At 51.7% G+C, this 23,720-nt stretch overlaps 1 protein-coding gene across 18 annotated transcripts in view; it reads left to right on the forward strand.

Moving 5' to 3' along the window:
• The window catches only part of CDH23 (cadherin related 23), a 524,046-nt gene that overhangs the window by 311,564 nt on the left and 188,762 nt on the right, over nt 1–23,720 (forward strand). The window contains exon 15 of one of the 18 annotated variants that reach the window (XM_064269687.1): nt 2,409–13,486. The exons of the other annotated variants lie outside the window; for them this stretch is intronic. Within the exon in view, the coding sequence (XP_064125757.1) occupies nt 2,409–2,507 (99 nt within the window). The 3' untranslated portion in view covers nt 2,508–13,486. Of the gene's footprint in view, nt 1–2,408; nt 13,487–23,720 lie in introns of those variants that run through there. 18 annotated transcript variants of the gene reach the window in all.

A 23,720-nucleotide genomic window follows, 5' to 3' on the forward strand; every position in this document is an offset into this window, starting at 1 on the left:
AGTTCAGTGATGGGGATGCTGAGGCCCCGGGGAGGAGCAATGACTTCTCCGGTGTCCAGTCAGGAGGTGGTGGCAGGACCAGATCTACAGCCCAGTCTTGGGGGGCCCAGTCCACCTGCACTGTTTGCACCTGGCACATGGCGTAGACACACACCTCACCCCACACTCCATGGCACTGGGAAGCCGAGGGGAAGCCAGGCCCTACCACACAGTGGAGATAAGCTTACAAAACTCAGGGCCCCCAGGAGATGCACAAGGCAGGGAACATAATGGATTACAAAATGGTTCTGATGTTTAGATGTCACATATTCCCCAAACGGCCTTCAGAGAAGCTGGGATATGCTGAAAATTTATATGAAGTCGAGAAGGGGAACCAGACCTCTTTATATCTCCACCTTTGGTCCACACCACAATGATAACCTCTTATCAGCGTGCAGAGATCGTGGGGTTCACCCACACTGCAATGATAACCTCTTATCAGCGTGCACAGGTCATGGGGCTCACCCACACTGCAATGATAACTTCTTATCAGCGTGCACAGATCGTGGGGCTCACCCACACTGCAGTGATAACCTCTTATCAGCGTGCACAGATCGTGGGGCTCACCCACACTGCTCGTGCCTGCGAAGATCTAGGTGGCACGTGGACAGGCACTGTTTCTTTGTTTCTATCGTGGTAAGCACACATATAACAAAACATTAGCCGTTTCAACGTTTTTTAGGTGCACAATTCAGTGATATTAATTACATTCATCATGTTGTGCAGCCATCACCACTATCTTTTTCCAGACTTTTCCATCACCCTTAACAGATGCTCCGTAACTTGTTGCCGTCGAGTCGATTCCAACTCACAGAGACCCTGTAGGAGAGAGTAGGACTGCCTCGTAGGGTTTCTAAGGAGCAGCTGGTGGATTCAAACTGCCGACCTTTTGTTTAGCAGCCAAGCTCTTAACCACTGCGCCACCAGGGCTCAGTGTCCCGTAAACAGTGATGTCCTCCTTCCCCCTCTGTCCCATCCCTGGTAACGGCTAATGGACTTTGGTTTCAAAGGACAGCCATTCTTAACTCTAATAGTTACACATTTTTTTTTATAGCTACATTCTTTTTATAGCAACCAGTCCCAGCTTTCCATTTATGAATGATATAATATCTTTTATAGATAAATTGAGTTTGGTAAAAAATCAGTTTATTTAGAGAGAATTGTAAAGTGAATAATAGTGCAGGTCGTCCCAGGTGTGGCAAAAATCACCACAGTGCTAGAGTGTGGGGAACATGAGGGTGATGACAGGAGACTCATTGACCAGACAGGTGACGTTGGTCACTGGTTTTCCTTTTCTTTGAAAGTAATCCCTGCCCTGCCCTGCCCGCCTCCCAGAGTTGTTGCTAAAGGAGAGTGGAGTTGGTGTCTTGGGTTGGGTTTCCTAGAAGGGACGCCTGAGACAGGGATTCTGGGGCAAGCGATTTATGGAGTGCTCTCTTTTCTCAGAAGGAAGGGTAGGGCGTTGGAAAACATAGGACCAGGCAGAGAAGGGGCTGAGCAAAGTGTCTTCAGGAAACCCGGAGCCCCAGGCTGATCCCCGCGGGGAGCTCCAAGAGTAACTTGCACCATCACACCACGGAGGTTGTGACTCGGCGGCCAGGGAGCTGGGCTGCCCCAGGAGTGGAGTGGGCATAATCTCGTGCTTCTCTGAGCAAGAAAGTTCCTGTCAGCCCAGCCCCACCCTCTAGAGAAGGGCACAGGTGTGAGCCTTTCTCAGTCTACACCCAGACCTGGGGAGTGAGTGCACCACCTGTAAAGCCATCTGGGTGGGGCCCCAAAAGCACCCCCTACATTGTCAGGACCTCCCAGACTCCCCTTCGGGCAGGTTTGGTGAAAGGATCTATTCCCTGGAAGAGAATAGTGGGAGGAGCTTTGAGAGGGGGAGTGGGGAGAGCCCACAGCAGTGCTAGCCTGGAAGGGCTTTCAGGCTCAAGGGCTGCCATTGCCTGAAGGCCTGGGAGGGAGCCTGCAGAAACCCTGGTGGTGTAGTGATTAAGAGCTAGGCTGCTAACCAAGAGGTTAGCAGTTCGAATCCACCAGGCACTCCGGAAACCCTATGGGACAGTTCTACTCTGTCCTACAGGGTAGCTATGAGTCAGAATTGACTCCACAGCAATGGGTTTGGTTTTTGGTTTTTGGTTTTTGGGCATGGCCCAGTTGGGACTCCTTCGGTGGTGCAAACAGTTGATGCGTTCAGCTGCTAACCCAAAGGTTGGAGGTTCAAGCCCGCCCAGAGGTGCCTTGGAAGAAAGGCCTGGCAATCTACCTCCAAAAAATCATCCATTGAAAACTCTATGGAGCACAGTTCTACTCCGACACACATGGAGTTGCCATGAATCAGAATTGGCAACTGGTTTTTCTGGTTCCAGGTTCAGCCAGCATTCTGCTCGGACTCAGCGAGGCACCTGGAGAAAGGCACAGCCTCCCTCTTCCCTGTGCCCACCAGGCAGTTATCGAGGGCTCTGTAGGGGTGTGAGAAGAAGTGAGAAGCCGAATTATGGCCAGAGGCTTTGGAATTGGGCACACTTGAGTTTGAGATCTGGTTCTCACACTTACTTGCTGTGTGACCTAAGAGAGGCTACTTTATGTCTGTGAGCCTCAGTTTCCTCGTCTATAAAATGGAGGTTCCTACCATCTGGGACTGTTGTGAGAATTCAGCCGGGAATGAAAAGCATCTGCCCAGCGTTGGCCATGCAGTGACAGCCCAGTTAACCTTCATGGGGATCAGCTCCAGCAGCGGATCTCTGTACCTAAAGGACCTGAGACCTAAAGGGAAATGGTTGGGCCCTGGTCTCCCTGCCTTTGCCCCATACCAGTCTATCCACATCACCTCTAAGAGCCTTTATTTCCTCATCTGCAAAATGGGCACAATACCTCCCAAGGTTGCCATAAAGATGATGGGAAATGATGGTTGTGAGGGCATTCTGGATGGCCCCCACCCACCGTCATCTTCCAGTCTCCCCAAGAAGCTTCTAAAGAGCCCCTGCCGGGCAGCAGGCTTCCTCTCAGACCACAGCCTGGCCTCCCCACCTTCTTTGTCGCAGGAGAGGCTGAAGTTATAGCTGCTTGCTCAGGGACTGTGAAATTCCTTCTCCCTGACCTTTTCTGGGATGTTATTAAAATGTTTCATGGGCAGTTGTGTCAGAAAAAAAAATTATGAAGAAAAGGAGAATGTTTTAATTTGCACCAGAGGCCAGGGCAGAGGCTGCTGGGAAGGCCTCCCCAGCCCCCACTCTGGTGGGGCCCTGATTCTGTGGCTCCTCACCTGTCCTGGGGAAAGGCAGCCATTTAACAGTGGCTTGGGGAGGCTGGGATAGAAGGGGCTGTCACCTCCAGCCTGGACATCTCAGCTGGGGTGGAGGGGCCTGGCCTTCTCACCTCTGCTCCCTCAATCATGGCAGCACCTCCCCCAGCCCGGGTTTTGAGCCCTTACAGCCCCCCAGGTAAAGCAAAATGAGTTTTTACTGGTGGAGGGCAAAGAGGGAGGACCTGGAGTTCAAAGACTCATCCTGGAGCCTCAGTTCTGCTCCTGGCCGTCTCCTTGGGTGACTCAGGGCAGAAGCTGCTTCCCTTCTCAGCACCTGCTCTGTAAAATGAAGAAGATGAGTTAAATTGTGTGTGTGGTCCCTCCCAGACCTAGTGCTTGGGCAGTCATGCCCAGAGGTAGGAGGGTGGCTGAGATGACTCTGAGGACTGGTACTACTACTGCTATTACTACTACTACCGTCGCTACTAATAGTAACAATACTACTACCAACACAGCATTACTACCACTAATACGATAGCAAGATAATCAACAGCTGGCACTATTGAGAACTAACTCTATCCATACACTTTTATATACATTATTTCTAACCTGTTAGGTAGATGCTGACGTTCTTATTTTACAGAGGAAACTGAGGCTCAGGGAGATTAAGTAACTTGCTGAGGGTCCCAGAGCTAGTGAGTGATTGAATTGGAATTCAAACACAGGCTGCCACACCACAGCCTCTTAGCCACTAGGCTGCCTGTCTTGAACACTCTGTATTGGGCCTCGAGCTTTGTCCTTTGAGTAGAGCTCAGAGCTGACGGTAAAGAGAGGAACTGGAACGTGCTCTCTGCAGTATGTCTATCCAGGTAAACAGGCCACAGGGTGGCTGCAGGCATTGTGTCCCTGAGTGACACGCTGGACCCTCAAGAGCCTTTTGGCATGATCAGGTGAATTTCCAACTGTTCGAGTCCCAGGCCTTTCAGAGGTCAGAACTGTGTGAGCGACTTTATTGATGGGAAAACCAGGGCAGAAGGACTTGAGCACTTTGCTCAGGGAAGCAAGGCAGCCAGAGGTGGTGTCATTAGGATAAGAGGGAGGATGCGGATGAATGGCAGTGAGAGCCGGGCCTCTGAAGGCTGGCCACATGGTCGGGGGAGGAGGCAGGTGGAGAGCACCCACACATGTGTCTGTGTGTATGTATGAGCACATGCAGTGTGAACGTGTGTGTGTAGGCATGCTGTTGTGTGCTTGTATGTGTGCGTGTGTTTGCAACTATGTGCATTCAGGGGTATGTACGTACATTATAAACACGTGTGTATGTGTGTCCACGCAGGTTCATATATGATGCTGGTGGCTCCCCATCCTGTGAGCTATGTGGCTTATTCCCTCTCATATCACCAGACTGCTTCATGATTCTTGCCTTCCCGTCTTGACTCCTGACCTGAAAACACGAATCGGGTGGGAAGGCCATGGGATATCTTATCCTGGGACCCTGTTGGACATGGAGTAGCCCTGCAGCCTGGCCAATCAGTGCCCAGGGCCTGGTGGGGTTTGTGGGTACCCCTAGACAATAGGAGAGTAGGAGAGCAGTTCAACCATTCATTCGTTCGTTCAACAAATGTTTATTGAACACCAGCTATGTTCAAGGCATGTGGCCCTGAGAAGACAGTGGTGACATGAGCCTCACCCTCGTGGAGCTTACAGTCCCCTAGGGAAGCCTGGCATTAAGGAATTATACTAAGAAATAAATAGCTATAGCAAGTGTCACTTGCTGTGATAGAAGATCAGGGAGCTATATGAACCTATAACAGAGCACTTGAACTTGACCCAGGGTCAGGGCAGACTTCCCTGAGGATGTGGCATGTGAGTAGGCATTAACTGGTGAGAGAGGAAAGGGAAGAACACTGGAGAAAACAGGAACCGCATGTGCAAAGGCCCTGTGGCTAGAGTGCAGTGAGGGGAGTGTGGCATTCAGGGAGGTAGGGTCCTGCTCCCATAGGTGGGGCTTGGCTGTCTCTCTTCCTCTCAAATTGCCGCCCTCCCTGAATGTGCCCATTGGGATGCTGTTCTAATAGTGGGGATGACATGTATCAGACCATCTGCCCTCTCTTGCTTAGTCCCTCCTTGTGGCCCATGGCAGGCATTTGGGAAACAGCTGGCAGAGATTATGCCAGGGACAAGCAAGGAGCCAGCCTGTTCTCTTACAGCATGGAGCTCATGTCTCTGGATTTGTTAGCTTCGTGTACCCTGGGCAGTTGGGGAGGGGGCTGAGAAAGGATAGCAGCTAGGAGGGAGCTCATCCCTGGGGCAGGTCTTACTATACCCCCAAGACCTTCTCTCCATACTCTGGGGCAGGAGGGGCGGAACACAGCAGGAATGGGCAAGAGATGAATGAACAGACATGACAGAAATCTTCCTCAGGCGGAGAAACCAAGGCAAAATATGAGCCCTGACAGGGCAGGGCTGTGTGTGGGCCTCGTGACCAGCTCAGGGTTTGCCTAGCCTTGGGGGAGAGCACCACCCCCAAGCTCCAGGCAGGCAGAATGGTCTGTGGGGGCTGAAGGCATGTCTCCTCACTCCCCTCCCTCGTGCCAGCCTTTCCCTGGGAAGCCAGGACCATCTTCAGCAGGTCGTAAGCCACCCAGGAGGACCTGGAGTCCTGTTTTACTGGGGTCTGGTCACTCCTTCTCTGGGACTTGGTTTTCTTCACTATCAAATGGGGCAAACAGTGCCTGCCCAGCCTGCATTACTGGTTTTCGGGAGACCCCGGCGAGGTGCAGGGACATGGATGTAAGTAGTTAAGGGCTTTAAGATGTCAGGAAAGTTTTTGTTATCGTTGGCCTTAAAGGGCCCAGATCTGGCTGCCCTCCGCCCTTGGGCCTGTGTTCAAAGCATAGTTCTGCCAAGATGGACCCTTTGATAAGCCACTGAACCTCTCATTGAGCCTCAGTTTCCTCTTCTGTTACTTGGGGAAGATGCCATAATAGAATCTTACCTGGGAGGTTATTGTGGGAACGAGAATGAAATGATTTATGAAGGTACTCAGCCCAGTGCCTGACCTGGGACATCCTCAGGAAATGTCAGTGAGTCAGGGCAGACTTCCTGGCTGAGCCTTCCTGGTTGCACCAGCCCTGGCTGGGGACACCAGGCCTGGAGCCTGGCCCTGCCCCTGGCAGCCCTGTGACCTGAGCCAGCTGCTGGGCCACTGGGGCCCTCTGTCCTCCCTTGTAAAATGAAATGACTGGGCAGGTGCACCTTCAATGTCATTGAGGCTGTAATTCAACTCGCTCGGCCCAAGAAGACAGGGGACTTGCTCTTGCTGTTGGGTTCCCTTCCAGCCATGCAGGGTCTTCAGGCCTAAAAGTTGTCAGGAGCTCTTTTTTGGGAGGCTCTGGGTGAATTAGCAGACTTACTACCACCCCGATGTGCCTCCCACCCTGTGAGGGTCCTCGCCCACACACCAGTCTCTAGAGCCCCCTTAACTGGCCTGCCCTCCCTGGTAAACGTCCCTGAGGCCTTCACCTCCCCACTTCTGCCATGTCAACTGAGACAGCCCGTACCCACTGGGTCAGTGTTGGCCCCATTGCTGTTTGTCCCCCTCCCTTTGTTCTCCCCCACCAATACCAAGCACCATTGTCCCCAAAGGGAAGTAGTGTGTCATGATGTAATTGTCCCAGCTGGCCCTGGGGATGGCCACCATCAATCCTGGAGTACTTAGAATGCAGCAAGCTTCTTCCATCTGGTGTCAGAGGCAGGACCTCTCCCTGGCTCTGTGACCGTCAGGGCTCCCTCAGCTTGCAGTCTCAGGGACTGATGGCCCACCCAAGATGTGGGAAGGCCACAGGTTCTGCTCTCTGAGGCTCACCCCAAACATCCCTGCATATTCCAAGGGGCAGGTGACATAATGAACAAGGAAAGACAGACCCTCAGAGACGGGGGCTTGTAAACGGAGCCCTGAAGGAAGGGAGGGAAGATCTGTGTGGATAGTTCAGAGAAGGGCTATTTCAGGCAAAGGGAGCTACAGGTGAGAGGCCAGGAGGCAAGGTCCTGGCTGGAGTGTTCCAGCAGGTGCAGAGGTGTGGGTGGAGGGCAGCAAGCAGCAGGGAGAGAGACTGAGAGGAGACCAGGAGGTGACAAGGGAGGGGAAGACTGGGGAGGGGAGCGCATTGGAGGTGACTGAGGGGACACTCGTGGTGGATCTTGTGGCTTCTGTGTGGGGAAAATGCCCAGGAAGAGGGTAGCGGACACCAGGGTGGAAGCTCCGGTTATCTTAGTCATCTAGTGCTGCTGTAACAGAAATACCACAAGTGGATGGCTTCAACAAAGAGAAATCTACTCTCTCGCAGCCTAGTGGGCTAGAAGTCCAAATTCAGGGCATCGGCTCCAGGGGAAGGCTTTCTCTGTTGGTTCTGGAGGAAGGTACTTGTCGTCAATCTTCTGATCAAGGAGCTTCTGAGGTGCAGGGATCCTGGGTCCAAAGGACGCTCTCCACTCCTGGCAGTGCTTTCTTGGTGGTATGAGGTCCCCAAGTCTCTGCTTGCTTCCCTTTCTTTTTATCTCTTGTAAGATAAAAGGTGGTACAGGCCACACTACAGGGAAACTCCCTTTACATTGGATCAGGGGTGCAACCTTAGTAAGGGTGTTACAATCCCACCCTAAACTCCTTTAACATGCAATTACAATCACAAAATGGAGGACAACCACACAATACTGGGAATCATGGCCTAACCAAGTTGGCACATATTTTGGGGGGATAATTCAATCCATGACACTGGGAGACCAGCTACAAGGCTACTGCAAGAAGCCAGGTGAGAGGTGATGGCTCCAACCTCGCAGGTGGTAGTGGAGGTGGGGAGAGGTGACAGATTCAAGACCCCTCCCTCCACCCACCTTCCTCTCCTTACCCATGCTCAGCTCTTGAAAAGGCCTCACCACCTCTTTTCCCCAGGCCCAGCAAGGTACATCCATCTTCATCTCACCTTACTGACCAGATGGGTCTGGCACCTTGGCAAACATTAAGTAAACAGGGCTTGACATCGGCAGACTGCCCTGTGCTCAGCTACTTGCCAGCAGATTGGTCTTGGGCAAGTTACTTCACATCTCTGAGTTTCTGTTTCCTCCTCTGCAAAGTGGGAAGAATAACTCTTATCCCAGCAATGGTGTGAGGCCTAAGGAAATGATGTACATTGTCCACTGTACCCAGGGCCATGGTTTTCCAAACAGCGGCCTCTCCCTGCTTCTGATAGCATTGGCTCGACTCGATCATTGCATAAAGCTGGTGTCAGAAATTGCCAACATGAATTATTAGTAAGTCTGGGAGATGATAACAAGGCCCAACAGGTAGGCCCCTTCTGGGTACTTTATCAAAACCCAGAGGGCAGGCAGGTCAGCGAAGGGAAGATGGCCCTCGGTCTTAGCCTGAGAAATCTTGGGAGCTGGACTTCCTGACAGGCTTGGCCTCTCAGTCTGTCCTTTGCCACCCACCCCACCTCCTGCTCCTTCTCCCCACCCCATCCAAAGCCCCCTCACTGTTGGCATCTTAATTGATCTCATTGTTCTCAAACCTCTTGAGACCTGAGACTCTAGCTGTGCTTAAAGAGAACAAAATCTCTTCCAATTTCCCCACCGTTTAAAAGAAAATTGAATTCTTTATCTTTAGCCAGGGGAGGGGGAAAGGGAGGCTAAAAGAGGAAGAATGTCTCCTGTATACACACACACACACATACACACACACACACACACCACACACACACACAGGTAAACACACACACACACCCCAGGTAAATAATCACCTAGCCCTCCTCCCTAGCTGGCCTGGAAGGCCTTTGAAGATACAGTTACCCCCATTTTGGGGAGTCCTGGCTGTACTTTTGGATCCCTTTAGTCTGCTCATGGGTTCAGCTCTAGTCAGAAGGCTTGGGGTACGGGGTGCTGGTGGCCGGGAGCTCGGGAGGCTGCGAGCTGGCTGGCAGTGATTGACGGGTCCAGAGTGTCTCTGTCTGTCAGGCCTCAATGCTCCTAGGCTGTGTGTATCTCTTTCATCTAAATACCAATCCGTGAAACCGAAATGAACAGAATGAGAGGTAGGACAGGTGCTGAGGAGAGAGAGAGAGAGAGCACAGAGGGCTAAAGCCTTCCCACCACCTCCCCTGCACTTCTGGAAGGAGCCAGGACAGGGCTTGTGGGCTAGGAGGCCACAGGGGGTTCCTGGCCTGAGCTGAATGCTGGCGGAGGGGTACTCTCCTACACCCTGAAGTGAATTGTCCCAGACCTTGTTCAAGGCCTGACGGATTTCAGCAAATTGGACATTCAACTAATTGATTTTTGGCAAATTGATCTAAAGCACCATTGCCTGTGGAGCCTTTAAAGCACTCCACAGCCTCCCTGTGTAGGTCCCCAGGATCTGCCATCCTTGACAAGGAGAACCTCTGCAGACTGCTCCCTGCCCTCTGGCCTCTTTGCTAAAACAAGAGGGTGCTTGTTAATCACCACAGTCCTGGCTAGTGGGTGTTGTGAGCTTATTAAACACTAAGCCTGCGCCAGGCACTTCACAGAATGTTACTCATTTCACCCCTACTGCCCCCCATTTATCCCCATTGCCTGTAGAAATGGAGGCCCAGGGAGGACAAAAGCCACCCAAGGTCAGCCAGCTAGTGAGTGGCCAAGGCATCACTGTTCGAACCCAGGCCTGTCTAACTCCAAAGCCCCTGGGTTCACTATTGTGGGCCCCCCACCAAGCTGGGCTCTGCCTGTTGTTGGGATCTTTGGAATCTACCTTTTCCAGGTGAGCTGGGGGGAGCAGCCAAGCGCCTGCCTTCGAGTCGGGAGCATCTCACTCATTGGTGACCTTGAGCTCTGGGGGCCTCAGTGTCCTCATCTATAAAATGAAGAGGCTGCTCTCTCAGGCTCCCCATGCTAACATGTGACCGTCTGGGCCTCCTGCTCCAGAGCCTGAGACTCCCTGTAGTTTGAGCCTGTTACAAGTCACCCTTTGGTGGCTTAGCAGCTGATCGTTGCCGCTCAAATAGTTGCTCAGAGGACACTAGAGTGAAGAAAATGGACCCCCCAGGCAAGAGCCACAGGGTAGCCGTAAGAATGGCCAAGGCTAGAAGTGAGTTTATAAATGCCTGTACAGACCTCTCCCGCCGTGCCATGTACTGGACAGGTTATGAGTGCCAGCTAGGGGTGACAGGGAAGGGATGGGCCCAGAGCAGCCAGCCACCCAGGCCTAGGCCTGAGAGTTTGTCTGGGAAACAGTTGGGGGACAGGCTGGAGTATGCAGAGGTTTAGGGAGAAGTTGAGCTGGGCCCGTGTATTTGGGGTGATTTAATCTTGCTGTATAAGCCCACAGGAGGGGATGGTGGCTGTGGTTCCTGCCAGCTTATTTCCCGCATGGCTCAAAGTCCCGTATGCCCACTAGGTTGTTTAATGTTTTTCAAACTTTTTTCTTTTTTTGCCGTGATCCATAGCAAAGACTTCATTTAACTTTGTGACCCAGGACACATACTCGTACATACATATCTAGAAAAAAAAAAAACACTACTTCCTTACTACATGTGATATGTCCTAATATTTTCTGTTTTATTCCACTAGATTTTATTTTTTAAAATGCTAGTCTTGACCCACTAAAGTGATTTCATGACCAACTAATGGGTGGTGACCTAAAGTTTGAAACAATCTTAGTAGGAAAGCATCCCTTGAAGGTGCCTTCTCTCTGCTTTACCATCTGATGATGATGATATTAGTTCATTTTTCTCAGGTGCTCTTTACAGGCACAGACTGATAAAGACCCTGGGTGCCACACTTAGACCACCCAGGTTTATCCTGACCTGACTCAGCCATTTCTTAGAGCTAAGGGATTTTAGATAAATTACTTGTATCAGCAATAACCCAATACAGTTGCCAGTAACAGAGACCCAAAAAATAATTGTTTAAGCAAGATCAAAGTGTATTTTTCCCTTGTATAAAAGCAGTCTAGAAGTGAGCAGCCTAGGGTGGTTCCTTCAAGGTTTCTTCTCTGCCATCTCTAGTGTGTAGCCCTTATCTTCATGGTCCAATATGGTTGCTAGAGCTCCAGCCATCCCATCCAGATTCCATACTGCAGGATGAAGAAAGTGAATAAGAGCATTCCCCGTCTCTTTTAAGGATCCAAACCAAACCCAAACTCTTGCTATCAAGTCAATTGCAACTCATAGCAACACTTAGGGTAGAGTAGAATTGCCCCTTAGGGTTTCCACGGCCGTAAATCTTTACAGAAGCAGACTGTCACATCTTTCTCTCTTGGAGCAGCTGGTGGGTTCAAACTGCTGACCTTTCAGTTAGCAGCGGAGTGCTTAACCACTGTGCCACCAGAGCTCTGTCTTTTAAGGATACTTCCTAAAAATGCCTTGCGAAGGGCGGGAGTTTGGGGACTATGGCTTAAGGGGACTTCTAAGTCAATTGGCAAAATTTATTATGAAAACATTCTGCATCCCACTTTGAAATGTGGCGTCTGGGGTCTTAAATGCTGACAAGCGGCCATCTAAGATGCATCAACTGGTCTCAACCCACCTGGATCAGATGAGAATGAAGAACACCAAGGTCACATGATAACTATGAGCCCAAGAGACAGAAAGGGCCACATGAACCAGAGACTTACATCATCCTGAGACCAGAAGAACTACATGGTGCCCGGCCACAACCGATGACCCCCCTGACAGGGAGCACAACAGAGAACCCCTGAAGGAGCAGGAGATCAGTGGGATGCAGACCCCAAATTCTCATAAAAAGACCAGACTTAATGGTCTGACTGAGACTAGAAGAATCCCGGTGGTCATGGTCCCCAAACCTTCTGTTGGCCCAGGACAGGAACCATTCCCGAAGACAACTCATCAGACATGGAAGGGACTGGACAATGGTTTGGAGAGAGATGCTGATGAAGAGTGAGCTACTTGTATCCGGTGGAAACTTGAGACTATGTTGGCATCTCCTGTCTGGAGGGGAGATAGGAGGGTAGAGAGGGTTAGAAACTGGCAAAAATGTCATGAAAGGAGAGACCGGAAGGAGGGAATGGGCTGACTCATTAGGGGGAGAGTAAGTGGGAGTATGGAGTAAGGTGTAAAAAAAAAAAAAATAAGCTTATATGTGACAGACTGACTTGATTTGTAAACTTTCACTTAAAGCACAAAAAAATTATTAAAAAAAAAAAAAGTACAGGAAAAAAAAAATGCCTTGCAAACTTCTTTCATTTTATTGGCCAGAACTTAGTCATATGGCCATGCTTAGCTGCAAAGAAGGCTGGAATATGTAGTATTTTAATCAGGTAGCCTTGTGCCCACCAGGGTTTCTGTTAATTTGAGAAAGCAAGGAACATGGATGTTTACGTAGTCTCTGCCAGATAACCTCTGTGTGCCTTAGTTTCCTTTTCTGGAGAATGGTGGTGATGATAGTTCTTTATAGATTTGTTGTGGGGGTTAAATGAGATAACACACATAAAGTGCTCAGCCCAGTGCCTGACACAGAGTAGGCGGTAAACAAATTAGAGGTGCTGATATGGTGTGCCTGGTGCCTTGCTAAGCAACTTACATTCATTATCTCATTGAATTCTCAAAACAACCTGGTGGGGCAGAAATTAGCGTCCACATTTTAGAGATGAAGTCACTAAGACTCAGAAGTTAGGTGTCGGCCAGCAGTCATACACATGGAAGGGATGGAGCTGAGGCATGAACCCTTGTCTGTAGGATGCCGGAATCCTTTCCCTTAACCACAAGGCAACACAGCTTCGTTGTAGAGACTAAGCCCTTCCTGCCCTTCCCCCCTACCCCCCAGTGCTGGGCCAAACCATAGGGTCAAGAGGTACGACAATGAGACTGGCCAACATCCCAGCTGGACCCAAAGCCAGATCTCCCTCTGTCCAGCCACCTCAGGGGCACCCCACCCAGAAAGGAGACAGGAGCAGGACAAATGACCCCCTCAGGAACTTGGAGTCAGAACGCTAAGGTCTTAGACTTGCTAAATGACCCTGGGCAAGCCCATTTCTCTGCGAGCCTCAGTTTCTCCATCCGCAAAATAGAATGCTCCTGAATCCTTCTGGGGACGTTTTTAGAATAATGAGGCCAGAGTGTTTTGAACTTCTTGGGAAGCAAGTCTTTATACCTGAGAGATAGTCTGTTCTCTCTTGGTGGCGAGGGAGAGAGATTCTCCTTTCTGTATTAGAAACTTCTGGCCACTGTGGGTGGGTGGGCGGAGGAGTGGGGACCCAAATGTCGGGGGGTAGGGACTGCTTCTCAGGTAGAAGCGCTCCCTGCACCCCAGCCCTTCCTTACACACACACACACATACACAGAGAACCTGGCTGGTTCTCATCGTCAGGCCCTGGGCTAGGCCAGCCAGGTGAGAGGGTATGGGGCTGCAGCCCTAAGCTGATCTCAGATCGTGGGTGATTTATATTCCTGCATTGGACTTTGACCTTAATTTCTCCTGTCGGTGGAAAAAAAAACTAAAAAATTTTTTTTTTTTTCGGTGGGGGGCTGTAAAATTCATTAGGGACTGGAGGGCGGAGTGATGGAGATGTCAGGGGAGCAGTGGGGTGGGTATATTTAATCTATCAGATGTGTGGCTTGCCGTTTAGGGAAACAAGAGAATGTGGATCAATATGGTTCATTGGCGAGGAGCACGTGCCAGCCCAATCAACGCCTGCCAATGACAGCGGGCGTGGGGGGAGGGCCACCCAGCTGAGTCGCCTTGGAGTGAGAACATGGCCCAGGCGCATGGGCATTGCCCAGCCCTCACCCAGTTACCTCTGCACACCTCCACACTAGACCAGGAGCTGTCTATCCCATGGGGGCAGGGAGAAGGGGGAGGGGAACACGGTGGTGAGATACAGTAATAGGGATGTGCCCATCCAGGGTTTGACTGCACCCCAGGGGGTCGACTGGACCGTCTTCTCCCCACTCCTTCCATCTGCTCGGCACACAAGGTCCCACTTAACCAAGCCTCAGCCGTGTGTGACTGTCCCACATCTCTCTCACACTTCCCTCCCCTCCTTGACCACATAATCCCAGCTTGATAGCTGGCCCCAGAGAGGCTCAGTCCCTTCTGATTATGAGTGTCTCTATCGCCCTCCCCAGCCAGCCACCCTCCCTCCTCCTGCATCCCAGGGAAATGGCTTTCTGTAGCCCAGTTTTCTTTGTTTCGTGGTCAGACGTGATTTTTTTTTTTTTAAGTCACTCAGTCGAGTCTTCCTGAAACCCAAGGACATGAAGGGATGGACAGACAGTTTTGTGGAGGCTTGGAAGCAGGATTGTTTTTCACTTTGCTCTGTGTGTGTGAATGTCAGCCAGACGAGGGTTCAGACCCCTGCTCTGCCAGCGACTAGCTGGGCAACCTGAGCACTGGCAGTGTGAGCACCGCAAGGGCAGGAGTCACGTCTGCCTAACCATCCTATCCCAGCCCCCAGCACGAGGCCTGGGTCTTAGGCAGGCTGCCGCACGAGCAGATCCTGAGACAAGGATTCAAGGCAGGTAGTTTACCTGGGAGGTGACCCCAGGAAACTCAGGTGGGAGAGTGGGGCAATGAGGTTCAGAAGGGAAGAGCAATAGAGGATGTACTGTGAAGCCAGTTACCACTGTGGGCAGCTGGGGTTCACTCCGACTGAGGAACCCTGGGTAGAGCATGTGCCTCCAGTTACCCCAGTCAGGGGTGAGGAGGCTGGGGTGTTGACCCACCAACTCCCAGCCCTGCTGACTGAGGGCAGCTTCCAGGAAGGGGACTTCCCACCATCCCAGCGGCTTCCTTCCTTCACTGGGAAAAGCCCGCAGGCAGAGAGAGGCACAGGGATTGCAGTAAAGCAGCCCCAGCAGCTTCTGCCACAGTCAGGCTTGTAGGAAATGTTCCATGAATACTTGGGGAAGGAATGCCAGGTGAAGCCTTGGTGTCCTCCTCTGTAAAGGGATGATCAGAGGGTCCATGCTCTTACACAGTGGCTGCCAGCTCACAACACCCAATTCCATAGCTATAGTAATGCTTTCATCAATGACGATGATGAGGAGGGGGTGGGCTGGAGGTGCTGCCTCTCACCAGGCTGCTGCCCCTTGCCTGGGGACATGGAGGCTCACTAGGCAGGTCCTTGCACTGCAGAGGGAGTCTGGGCTCTGACCTATACCAGGCACTGTGCCAGGTTAAGATTTTTGCCTTGTCCCTCAGAAGGTACCTGTTCCGGATGGCCCTCAGGTGCGTTCCTGGGAGGCCTTGAGTGGGTCACTGGCCCCCTCTGGGCCCTTGTTTGGTCATCTACACAGGGAGATAATCATGCAACTCCCAGAGGCTTGGGAGAGCCAGGTGAAAAGCCAGCACAGGCCCTGGGCATTTGGAATGTGTTGTGCCCCCTTCCCTATCCCCATCCTTGAAGGAGTCTTAAGTAGTAACAGAGACAGGTTGATAGGACATTGTACCAAGGATGGACCCAAACATTCCTCCAGTGTGGCGCTAAGATTTTCTCTCCCTGCCCCCTCCTCACTCTGAAACACCCATCTCAGACTGTGTCCTCCTGGGCCTTGCTCACTCTGCACCCCACTTGCAATGCCTCCCACCTCAGCTCAGAGTCCAGCCCTCCTCCTAGCTTTGGCTCCCACACTGCCTCCTCCAGGAAGCCCTTACTGACCAATCCCCGGCCCCTCTTCTCCCAGCCCTTGGACTCTTTTACTGCTCCTGCCTGTACTATCCTTTGACTCATAGCCTCTGGCCTTGCCAAGGCCTTTCTCTCGGTCTGTGTGAGAGCTGTGTTTCCTCGCTGGGACAGGGAGCTTCTTGAAGGTCATGGCTGCACCCGACACTTCCCCGGCCTCCTCACTGACCCTAGTGCAGGGCCTTGTGTGGCCGATGCTCAAGGAATACGAGGGTTGCCTTGCCTAGAAGTGACTAGGCTGATTCAAGAGGAGTGCCTGGGGCTGGGGAGGCTGCTTTTCCAAGCCTTGCAAGATCAGAACCACAAGTCTCCCAGGGCGGAGCTGGAGAGAGCCCATTCCAGTTAGGAAAACTGAGGCACAGGGACAGGGAATGACTTTCCCAAGCCACACAGTCAGCTAGGGATAGCACCGGCATCCGACATCCAGCCCCACTGTATAAGGTCATGCTCAAGAGCCTCAGCTTTGGAATCAGACCCCAATTCAAATCCCAGCTCTGCCACTTCAGCCGAAAGACCTCAGGGGAGTTACTGAAACTCATCTGAAAAATGAGCGTAATAATACAGAGTCAATACGAAGAGAAAATGAAATAATGTATGTGCAGTAATATGTGACACAGAGTAAATCCTCAACTAATTATGAAATCAAGCCACCAATCACTCAGGTTATTTTAAAAAGTTAATGAAATACCTTATGTAAATCACCTATCTTCATGCCTAGTATGTAGCAGAATCTCAGAACTGCTGTGTGACTTTGGGCATGTTGCTTAACCTCTCTGAGCCTCATTTTCCTTGTCCGTAAAATGAGGGATATTATTAGTGCCTATCTCGTAGAGTGGTGGTGTTGCTATCTGCCTTCGGGTCATGGCAGCCGTGTGCGCAATGGGCTGGAACTGTTGTGACCCAGAGGATTTTCATTGGCTGATTTCTCAGAAGTAGGTCAGCAGGCCTTTCTTCCTAGTCTGCCTTAGTCTAAAAGCCCTGCACCATGGCAACATGTAGCATCATAGCAATAATAGCATCAGAGTAACACACAAGCTTCCACTGACAGGTGGCTGCGCTTGAGGTACATTGGGTGGGGCTGGGAATCGGACCCAGGTTTCTCACGTGGAAGATGAGAATTTTACCACTGAACCAATACTGCCCTCTCATAGAGTGGTAAACCTGTTGCTGTCAAGTCAATTCCAACTCTTAACGACCCAAGAGGACAGAGAACTGCCCCACAGGGTTTCCAAGAAGTGACTGGTAGATTCAAACTGCCGACCTTTTGGTTAGCAGCCAAGCTCTGAACCGCCATGCCACCAGGGCTCCCATAGAGTTGTAATAGAGATTAAATGTGTTAGTACACATACAGTTCTCAGAATAATGCCTGGAACCCAGTAAGGACCAAGTAAGAGTGAGCTATTGTTGCTATTTTTGCAGTTACTGTCATCGGCTAGAGTTTCCTGAGCTATTGTTACATCAGGCAGAGTTTCCCTGTCTGTAAATGGGATTGTGGCTCTGGTCTTACTGGTTGTTTTAAGGCTTAGGGACAGGTTGTGCCAAGTGTCCTGGGCTCACAGAAGGCGCTCAGCAAGGGCAGTAATCTTAGTTATCCTCATGTGTGTGAGTGGAGTCTCCCACAACCCTCCTCCAGGCTGGTCCTGGCCTTTCCCCAGCAAGAGACCCTCAGGGGGCCCCTGGGTAGTGCTAGGTGTGGGCAGCCACAGCCAACCCCCCAGGTAGTGCCAGGCGTGAGCAGCCACTGCCACCCCCCAGGTAATGCCAGGCGTGAGCAGCCACTGCCACCCCCCAGGTAATGCCAGGCGTGAGCAGCCACTGCCACCCCCCTGGGTAGTGCTAGGCGTGGGCAGCCACAGCCACCCCCCCCGGTATTGCCAGGCGTGAGCAGCCACTGCCACCCCCCAGGTAATGCCAGGCGTGAGCAGCCACTGCCACCCCCCCAGGTAGTGCCAGGTGTGAGCAGCCACGCCACCCCTCCGGGTATTGCCAGGCATGGGCAGCCACTGCCACCCCCTGGGTAGTGCCAGGCATGGGCAGCCACTGCCACCCCCCCAGGTTGTGCCAGGCGAGAGCAGCCACTGCCACCCCCCCCCGGGTAGTGCTAGGCGTGGGCAGCCACAGCCACCCCCCACCGGGTAGCGCCAGGCGTGAGCAGCCACACCAACCCCCTCCGGTAGTGCCAGGCATGGGCAGCCACTGCCACCCCCCCAGGTAGTGCCAGGCATGGGCAGCCACGCCACCCTGACGGCCTCGGACATACTGGAATTGCTTTCCCTCGACGACTCCTTTAAGCACGAAGCTGCTGGCCACAGCAATTTGCTCCCCATCAATTTTTATTTCCTGGTTTTGAAATAAAGGGCAATAAAAAAGGAGTGGGGAGCCCAAGAACAACGTGGCTTCTGCAATAACAACTTGGGGACCCCATACCCAGAGCGTGCCCTGTCAGCCCCGATTCCCATCCAGCCTCCCCGCCCGCCCCATGACTGACAAGGTAATAAGTGGCTCCTGCTTGAACACCCCGTCCCCCAGGCTTAGCGCCACTGCCCCCCCACCTCACAGCCCAGGCAGGTGAGAGGGCTGGACGGCGAGGGCTCAGCACGTTTGCAGAGGACTGGAAAAAGAGTTTAGAACTGAGGGTGAGGATGATGACAGTGGTGTCACGAGAGTTGGTGTCACCCCCCAGCCCCCACCATGGACCTCTTCCTGTGCCAGACCATACAGAATCCTTGGTAGTGTTTTTTGTGTTGATGTTACTTGTAAATTGTAATTCCCGTATATCACTCCTTCTTCCCCTTTAATTACTATTTCATTACAAAAAAGTTATTGGTATAGGTTCACAAATACTAATTACAACAGTATTGTAGCTGAAACCCTGGAAAATTTGACAAAATCAGAAACTATAAAAACACTGGCAGCAGCGAAAACAACAGTGTATGCTTGTAGCGCGTGCAGACAAAACCTCGTGAGTCGAAGCACAGTTGTAATTGGGTACCAATGACAGCTCTGCCCGGAGGGCATTAGAAAGCTCAAAAAGTAAATTAGCGTAGAGTTTTAGCCTTGTAGGTATATTGATACATGTAAACTGGGCTTACGAAAAATGTTTTTATTGTTATAACTGATTACAAGGATATTTTTATAAAAAATAATAAATTTCTGCTGAAACACTGCACAAAAATTTTATAGACAGTCATTTTGGTGTCACCCCCTCTGACAGTGCCACCTGGTGCAGTGTGCACCTCCCAAACCCCCCAGTGTCGCCACCTCCTGGTAATGACAATACTAGCTCCACTTAACAAAACAGTTCCTATGGTCTAAAGCAGGGGTCAGGAAATGAAAAGATGTATTGTTTTGGTCAAATCTGCTGCAAAAGACCTCTTTAAAGTGTTAAAAAAGAAAGATGTCACTTTGAGAACTAAAGTCCGCCTGCCTCAAGCCATGGTATTTTCAATCACCTCCTATGCATGCGAAAGCTGAACAATGAATAAGGAAGACTGAAGAAGAGCTGATGCATTTGAATGATGGTGTTGGCGAGGAATTTGAACCTACCATGGACTGCCAGAAGAACAAACAAGTCGTCCCGGACGAAGTATAGCCAGAGTGCCCCTTGAAAGCGAGGATCTTGAGACTTTGTCTCACATACTTTGGACATGTCATTAAGAGGGACCAGTCCCTAGACATCATGCTTGGTAAGGTAGAGGGTCAGCGAAAAAGAGGAAGACCCTGGAGAAGATGGATTGACACATTAACAGCACCAATGGGCTCAAACATAGCAACAATTGTGAGGATGGCGCAGGACCGGGCAGTGTTTTGTTCTGTTGTACATGGAGTCACTATGAGTCTTAACTAACTCAATGGCACCTAACAACAACAACAACAACAACAAAGCCTCTTACAGATACCGCCTTTTTTAATCCTCACATCAACACCATGAGGCAGGTACTATTATCCCCATTTTTGTTGTTAGTTGCTGTTAACTTGGCTGTGACTCATGGCAATCCCATGTACAACAGAACAAAATGTTGCCTGGTCCTGCGTCGTCTTCGTGATTCTTGGCGTGCTCAGGTCCATTGTTGCAGCCACTGTGTATTTTGCGTGCCTTCCAACCTGGGGCTCATCATCCAGCGCCATGTGAGACAACATTCTGAAGTGATCCATAAGGTTTTCATTGGCTGGTTTTTGGAAGCAAATCACCAGGCCTTTCTTCCTAGTGTGTCCTTAGTCTGGAAGTTCAGCTGCAACCTGTCCACCATGGTGACCCCGCTGGTATTTGAAATACTGGTGGCATAGCTTCCAGCATCATAGCAACACACAAGCCCCCACAGCAGGAGAAACTAACAGACAGGTGGTAGGTCCCCATTTTACAGATGAGGAACCTGAGGGTCAGAGTGGTTATTACTATAGTTGTTCCTTTTCTTCTTTTTCCCTCAGTCTCTGCCTCCTCCTCCCTCCCTTCCTCTCCCTCGTCCTTTACCTTCCCCTTCTCCCTCCCCAACCCCAACCATCATCCTTTTGGGGTCCTCTCCTCCCTAGAAGTTGATCTACTTAAGATTTGAGACTCCTGGCTTATCTCGACTAGGAAGGACCTCTAAGTTACAAATATAATCTCCTTATTGTTCTTTCATTCATTCAGCTGTCCTTTGTTGAGGGCTTCTGTGTACCAGGCCCCATAGACACTGGGGGCCCACGGGGTCAAGGCAGATTCAGCTCCTGCCCTGAAAAAGTTTAGAGTTTAGTGGAGGTTAGAGCCAGGAAACGTTCACCCAATGTTTGTGCCAAAACCATGTCCTTCTCTGCCTCATATCCATCCACCACAGGGCCTGTCAGCTACAACTGCAAAACATACCCTGAGCCCATCCTCTTTCTAGGACTTCTCTGACCACCGGGCCCCAGCTCCACCTCTCACCTAGAGGACTGCAATAACTGCTTAACCTCTTAGCTTCTGCTCCTGCCCTCAGAGTCTGTGCAGAAGGCAGGGTAAGCTGTTGCCGGTGTGAATCAGATCCTGCCCCTTGAGGCCTCGGGCATGAAAAGGAGCCAATTGCCAGGAGATGTGGGGAGGAGGGTTCTGGGAACAGTTAAAAAAAAAAAAACTGGGAACAGTTAGTGCAAAGACTGAGTGTGAAGACTGAGTGGCAGAGGCAGAGTGACCGAGGGGACGTGGGCTAGGAGAGGGGGTCAGAGGTCACAGGCTGGCCCACACGAGTCCTTGGGGGCCACAGCAGGCGGTTTGGATTTTGTCCTGAGGGTGACCAGCTGGTGAGGGGTACGCTTGTACTGTCAGATGTACCCTCTGACTCTGAGTGGAGGATGGACTGTCGGACAAGAGCGGAAGCAGCAGACCTCCGGAGGCTGGGCAGGACTCAAGGCCCAAAGGCTAGGGTCTTACCCAAGGCAGCACAGCTGGATGGTTAGGGCAGCACCTGGACAAGAACCCAGGCCTCGCTCTCCCGTTCTGGTGGTGTTTTCATGATTCCATATAGGCACAAATTCTTGCACTGTGCCCCTCCGGGAGAAGCATATTTCTGAACTTCACAGAGCAGAAAGTCTAGCAGGGACAGCAAAGACGGCTTCACATATGTTCCGCCTGCAGTTAGTGACCATTGGGAATACTGGGTTGACAGAGATCCTGAGGTCTTCTCTGGACTCAGTGCCAGGATCCATTAGTAATGTCTGCCACAGGCACGGATACTGGAGTAATGACTGCCTTTATGTCCATCCCGGGGAGTCTACGATGGAATGAAATGGAGAAAGTCCCCTTCCGTTTCTCTGCAGCGCCCACTACCAGTCGGATCCCCCACCCTTTCCTAATTGCCCTCCCATTTGCCCCTCCCTCCAGCATGTGCTCTGAGCCACTGGGCCCAGCCTTCCCAGGAGCCCCACATATTCTAGGTCCCTTACATGCTCAGAAGCCCAAAGCAGGCACAGGGGCTTTTCTGAATGTCTCCTTTTCCCTCTGATCCACAGTGTCCCTGTCAGCTCTTCTACACCCTACTACTCACTCCCCGGCACCTTGCCCACCCAAACACGCATCCTCTTATCTCCCACACGAAATTCAACGGGAGGCATTTTTCCTAGAGCCACCATCATGTCCTTTCCTCCCAGGAGGGTGGACACCCTAGGAGCTCCCCTGAAGGTGCTTAGAGCAGCAGCTTCCAGCCATACCTAACACCACCATGACCCCCTTCCAGCCCTGGCTTGCTCTTCAGATTAGTTTCCTTCTCCTGAGGTGACAGCAGGGAAAATGAGGTACCAGGCATTTCCCCCGAAGTGTGGTATTTTCTGGCCATCAGCTTCTACCTCGTGTCCTAGAGAGAAGTGAAAATCCTGGTCCCCATGAACAGGCCATGGGGAGGCCACTCCAGTCTCTGGGCTACTAGGTCCTCCAGAGGAGTAACCCCCTCCTGCCTCACATGGGCCACCCCAGGCCCCAGAGCTTCCATGAGTGCAGTTAATCTCACGTAGTGTAAGGAGTTGTTCAGAGGGGCTCAGAGAATGATAAATGTGGAAAGCGTTACCAGCAAAGCGCCGGGGCTCCGTAGAGCTGTTTAAAAACTCATTCTCCCATGTAAATTTCTGCTCCATCAATCCTTATGACATGTCAAACATTGCTATTGTTTCCTGAACAAATTGTACTGCGTGCCCTTCTCTGAAGATTTGTGCATGGGAGCAGAACGGCTCACAGCCGCCGGCCTCTGTGGCTGAGACCCAGGGCTGCTGGGGAGGCAGCTGGGCCCGCCTTGCTTCAGAGCAGAAGCCCCGTGCGGGGCGTCCGGGCGAGCGTGCATGACGGGGTGCGGGCACTGGCGGGGAGTGATTGAGTGTGTGCCTGCCAGCCTGCTAGCCTGGGGGAGAGGCACACAGGTGGCTGGAGGGGGTATGGGACGCTGAGACGTGGGGCATGCTTGAGACCAAGGGTGGGCATGAGTCTGTGTGCCAGTGTGCCTGTGAGTGTGTGTGCAGTGTGTCTGTGTGTATGACTGAGCATGTGTCCGTGTGGCTGTATCTCTGTGTATGTGAGTGTACCTGTGTGTGTGTGTAGCCAGGTGGGGATGTGGAGCCTCTGGGTAGAATCTACCTGAGTCAGAGAGAAAGAAGGTTCTGTGGGAGTGTGTGGGGGTTGTGGGGAAGAGTATGGCAGGAGTGCAGGGAGGTGTTGAGGGCTACCTGAGACACAGGGAGAGGAAGAGAGAGCAGGGGCGTGCGTGTCTGTGTGTGTGTGTGTGTGTGCGCATGTGTGTGTGTGTAGTGAGGGGTAGAGGAAGCCTTGGAGTGGAGTACCTGAGCCAGACAGAGAAGATTTCCATGAGAGAAAGAGGGTGTGTGTGTATGTGTGTGCACCCGCACGCATGCATGTGTGTGAAGAGGTAGGGAGTGTGAGGATGCAGGAAGAGAGAAGATACAGGATGGGATTTTCAAGCTATAAAGAGTCAGAGGGTATTACAATATGAGAGAGGAAGGTGTCTGTCCCGTCAGGAAGGGACCAGCAGTACTGGAGTGCAGCAGGCCTCCCAGGGCAAGTGGGTGGAAGGTCAGAGGAGACGCGGTGGAAGGTCAGAGGATGTGAGAACATAGGAGTAGAGGAGTCAGGTGGGGGCACAGGCCCAGCGTCATCAGACAGGCATCATGAGACCGTCAGGACAGCAGCAAAGTGCAAGGACAGGTGTGCACGGGACAGTACATCTGCAAGTTGGGGGCTCTGTAGTGGGGCACGAGTTGAAGAGGGTGAGAGGTGGTGGCTGTTCCTGGTGAAAACAGGCTGGGCAAGCA

The sequence above is a fragment of the Loxodonta africana genome, chromosome 16 (genome assembly GCF_030014295.1).
Source record: "Loxodonta africana isolate mLoxAfr1 chromosome 16, mLoxAfr1.hap2, whole genome shotgun sequence".
In the NCBI taxonomy this organism is placed as follows: Eukaryota; Metazoa; Chordata; class Mammalia; order Proboscidea; family Elephantidae; genus Loxodonta; species Loxodonta africana.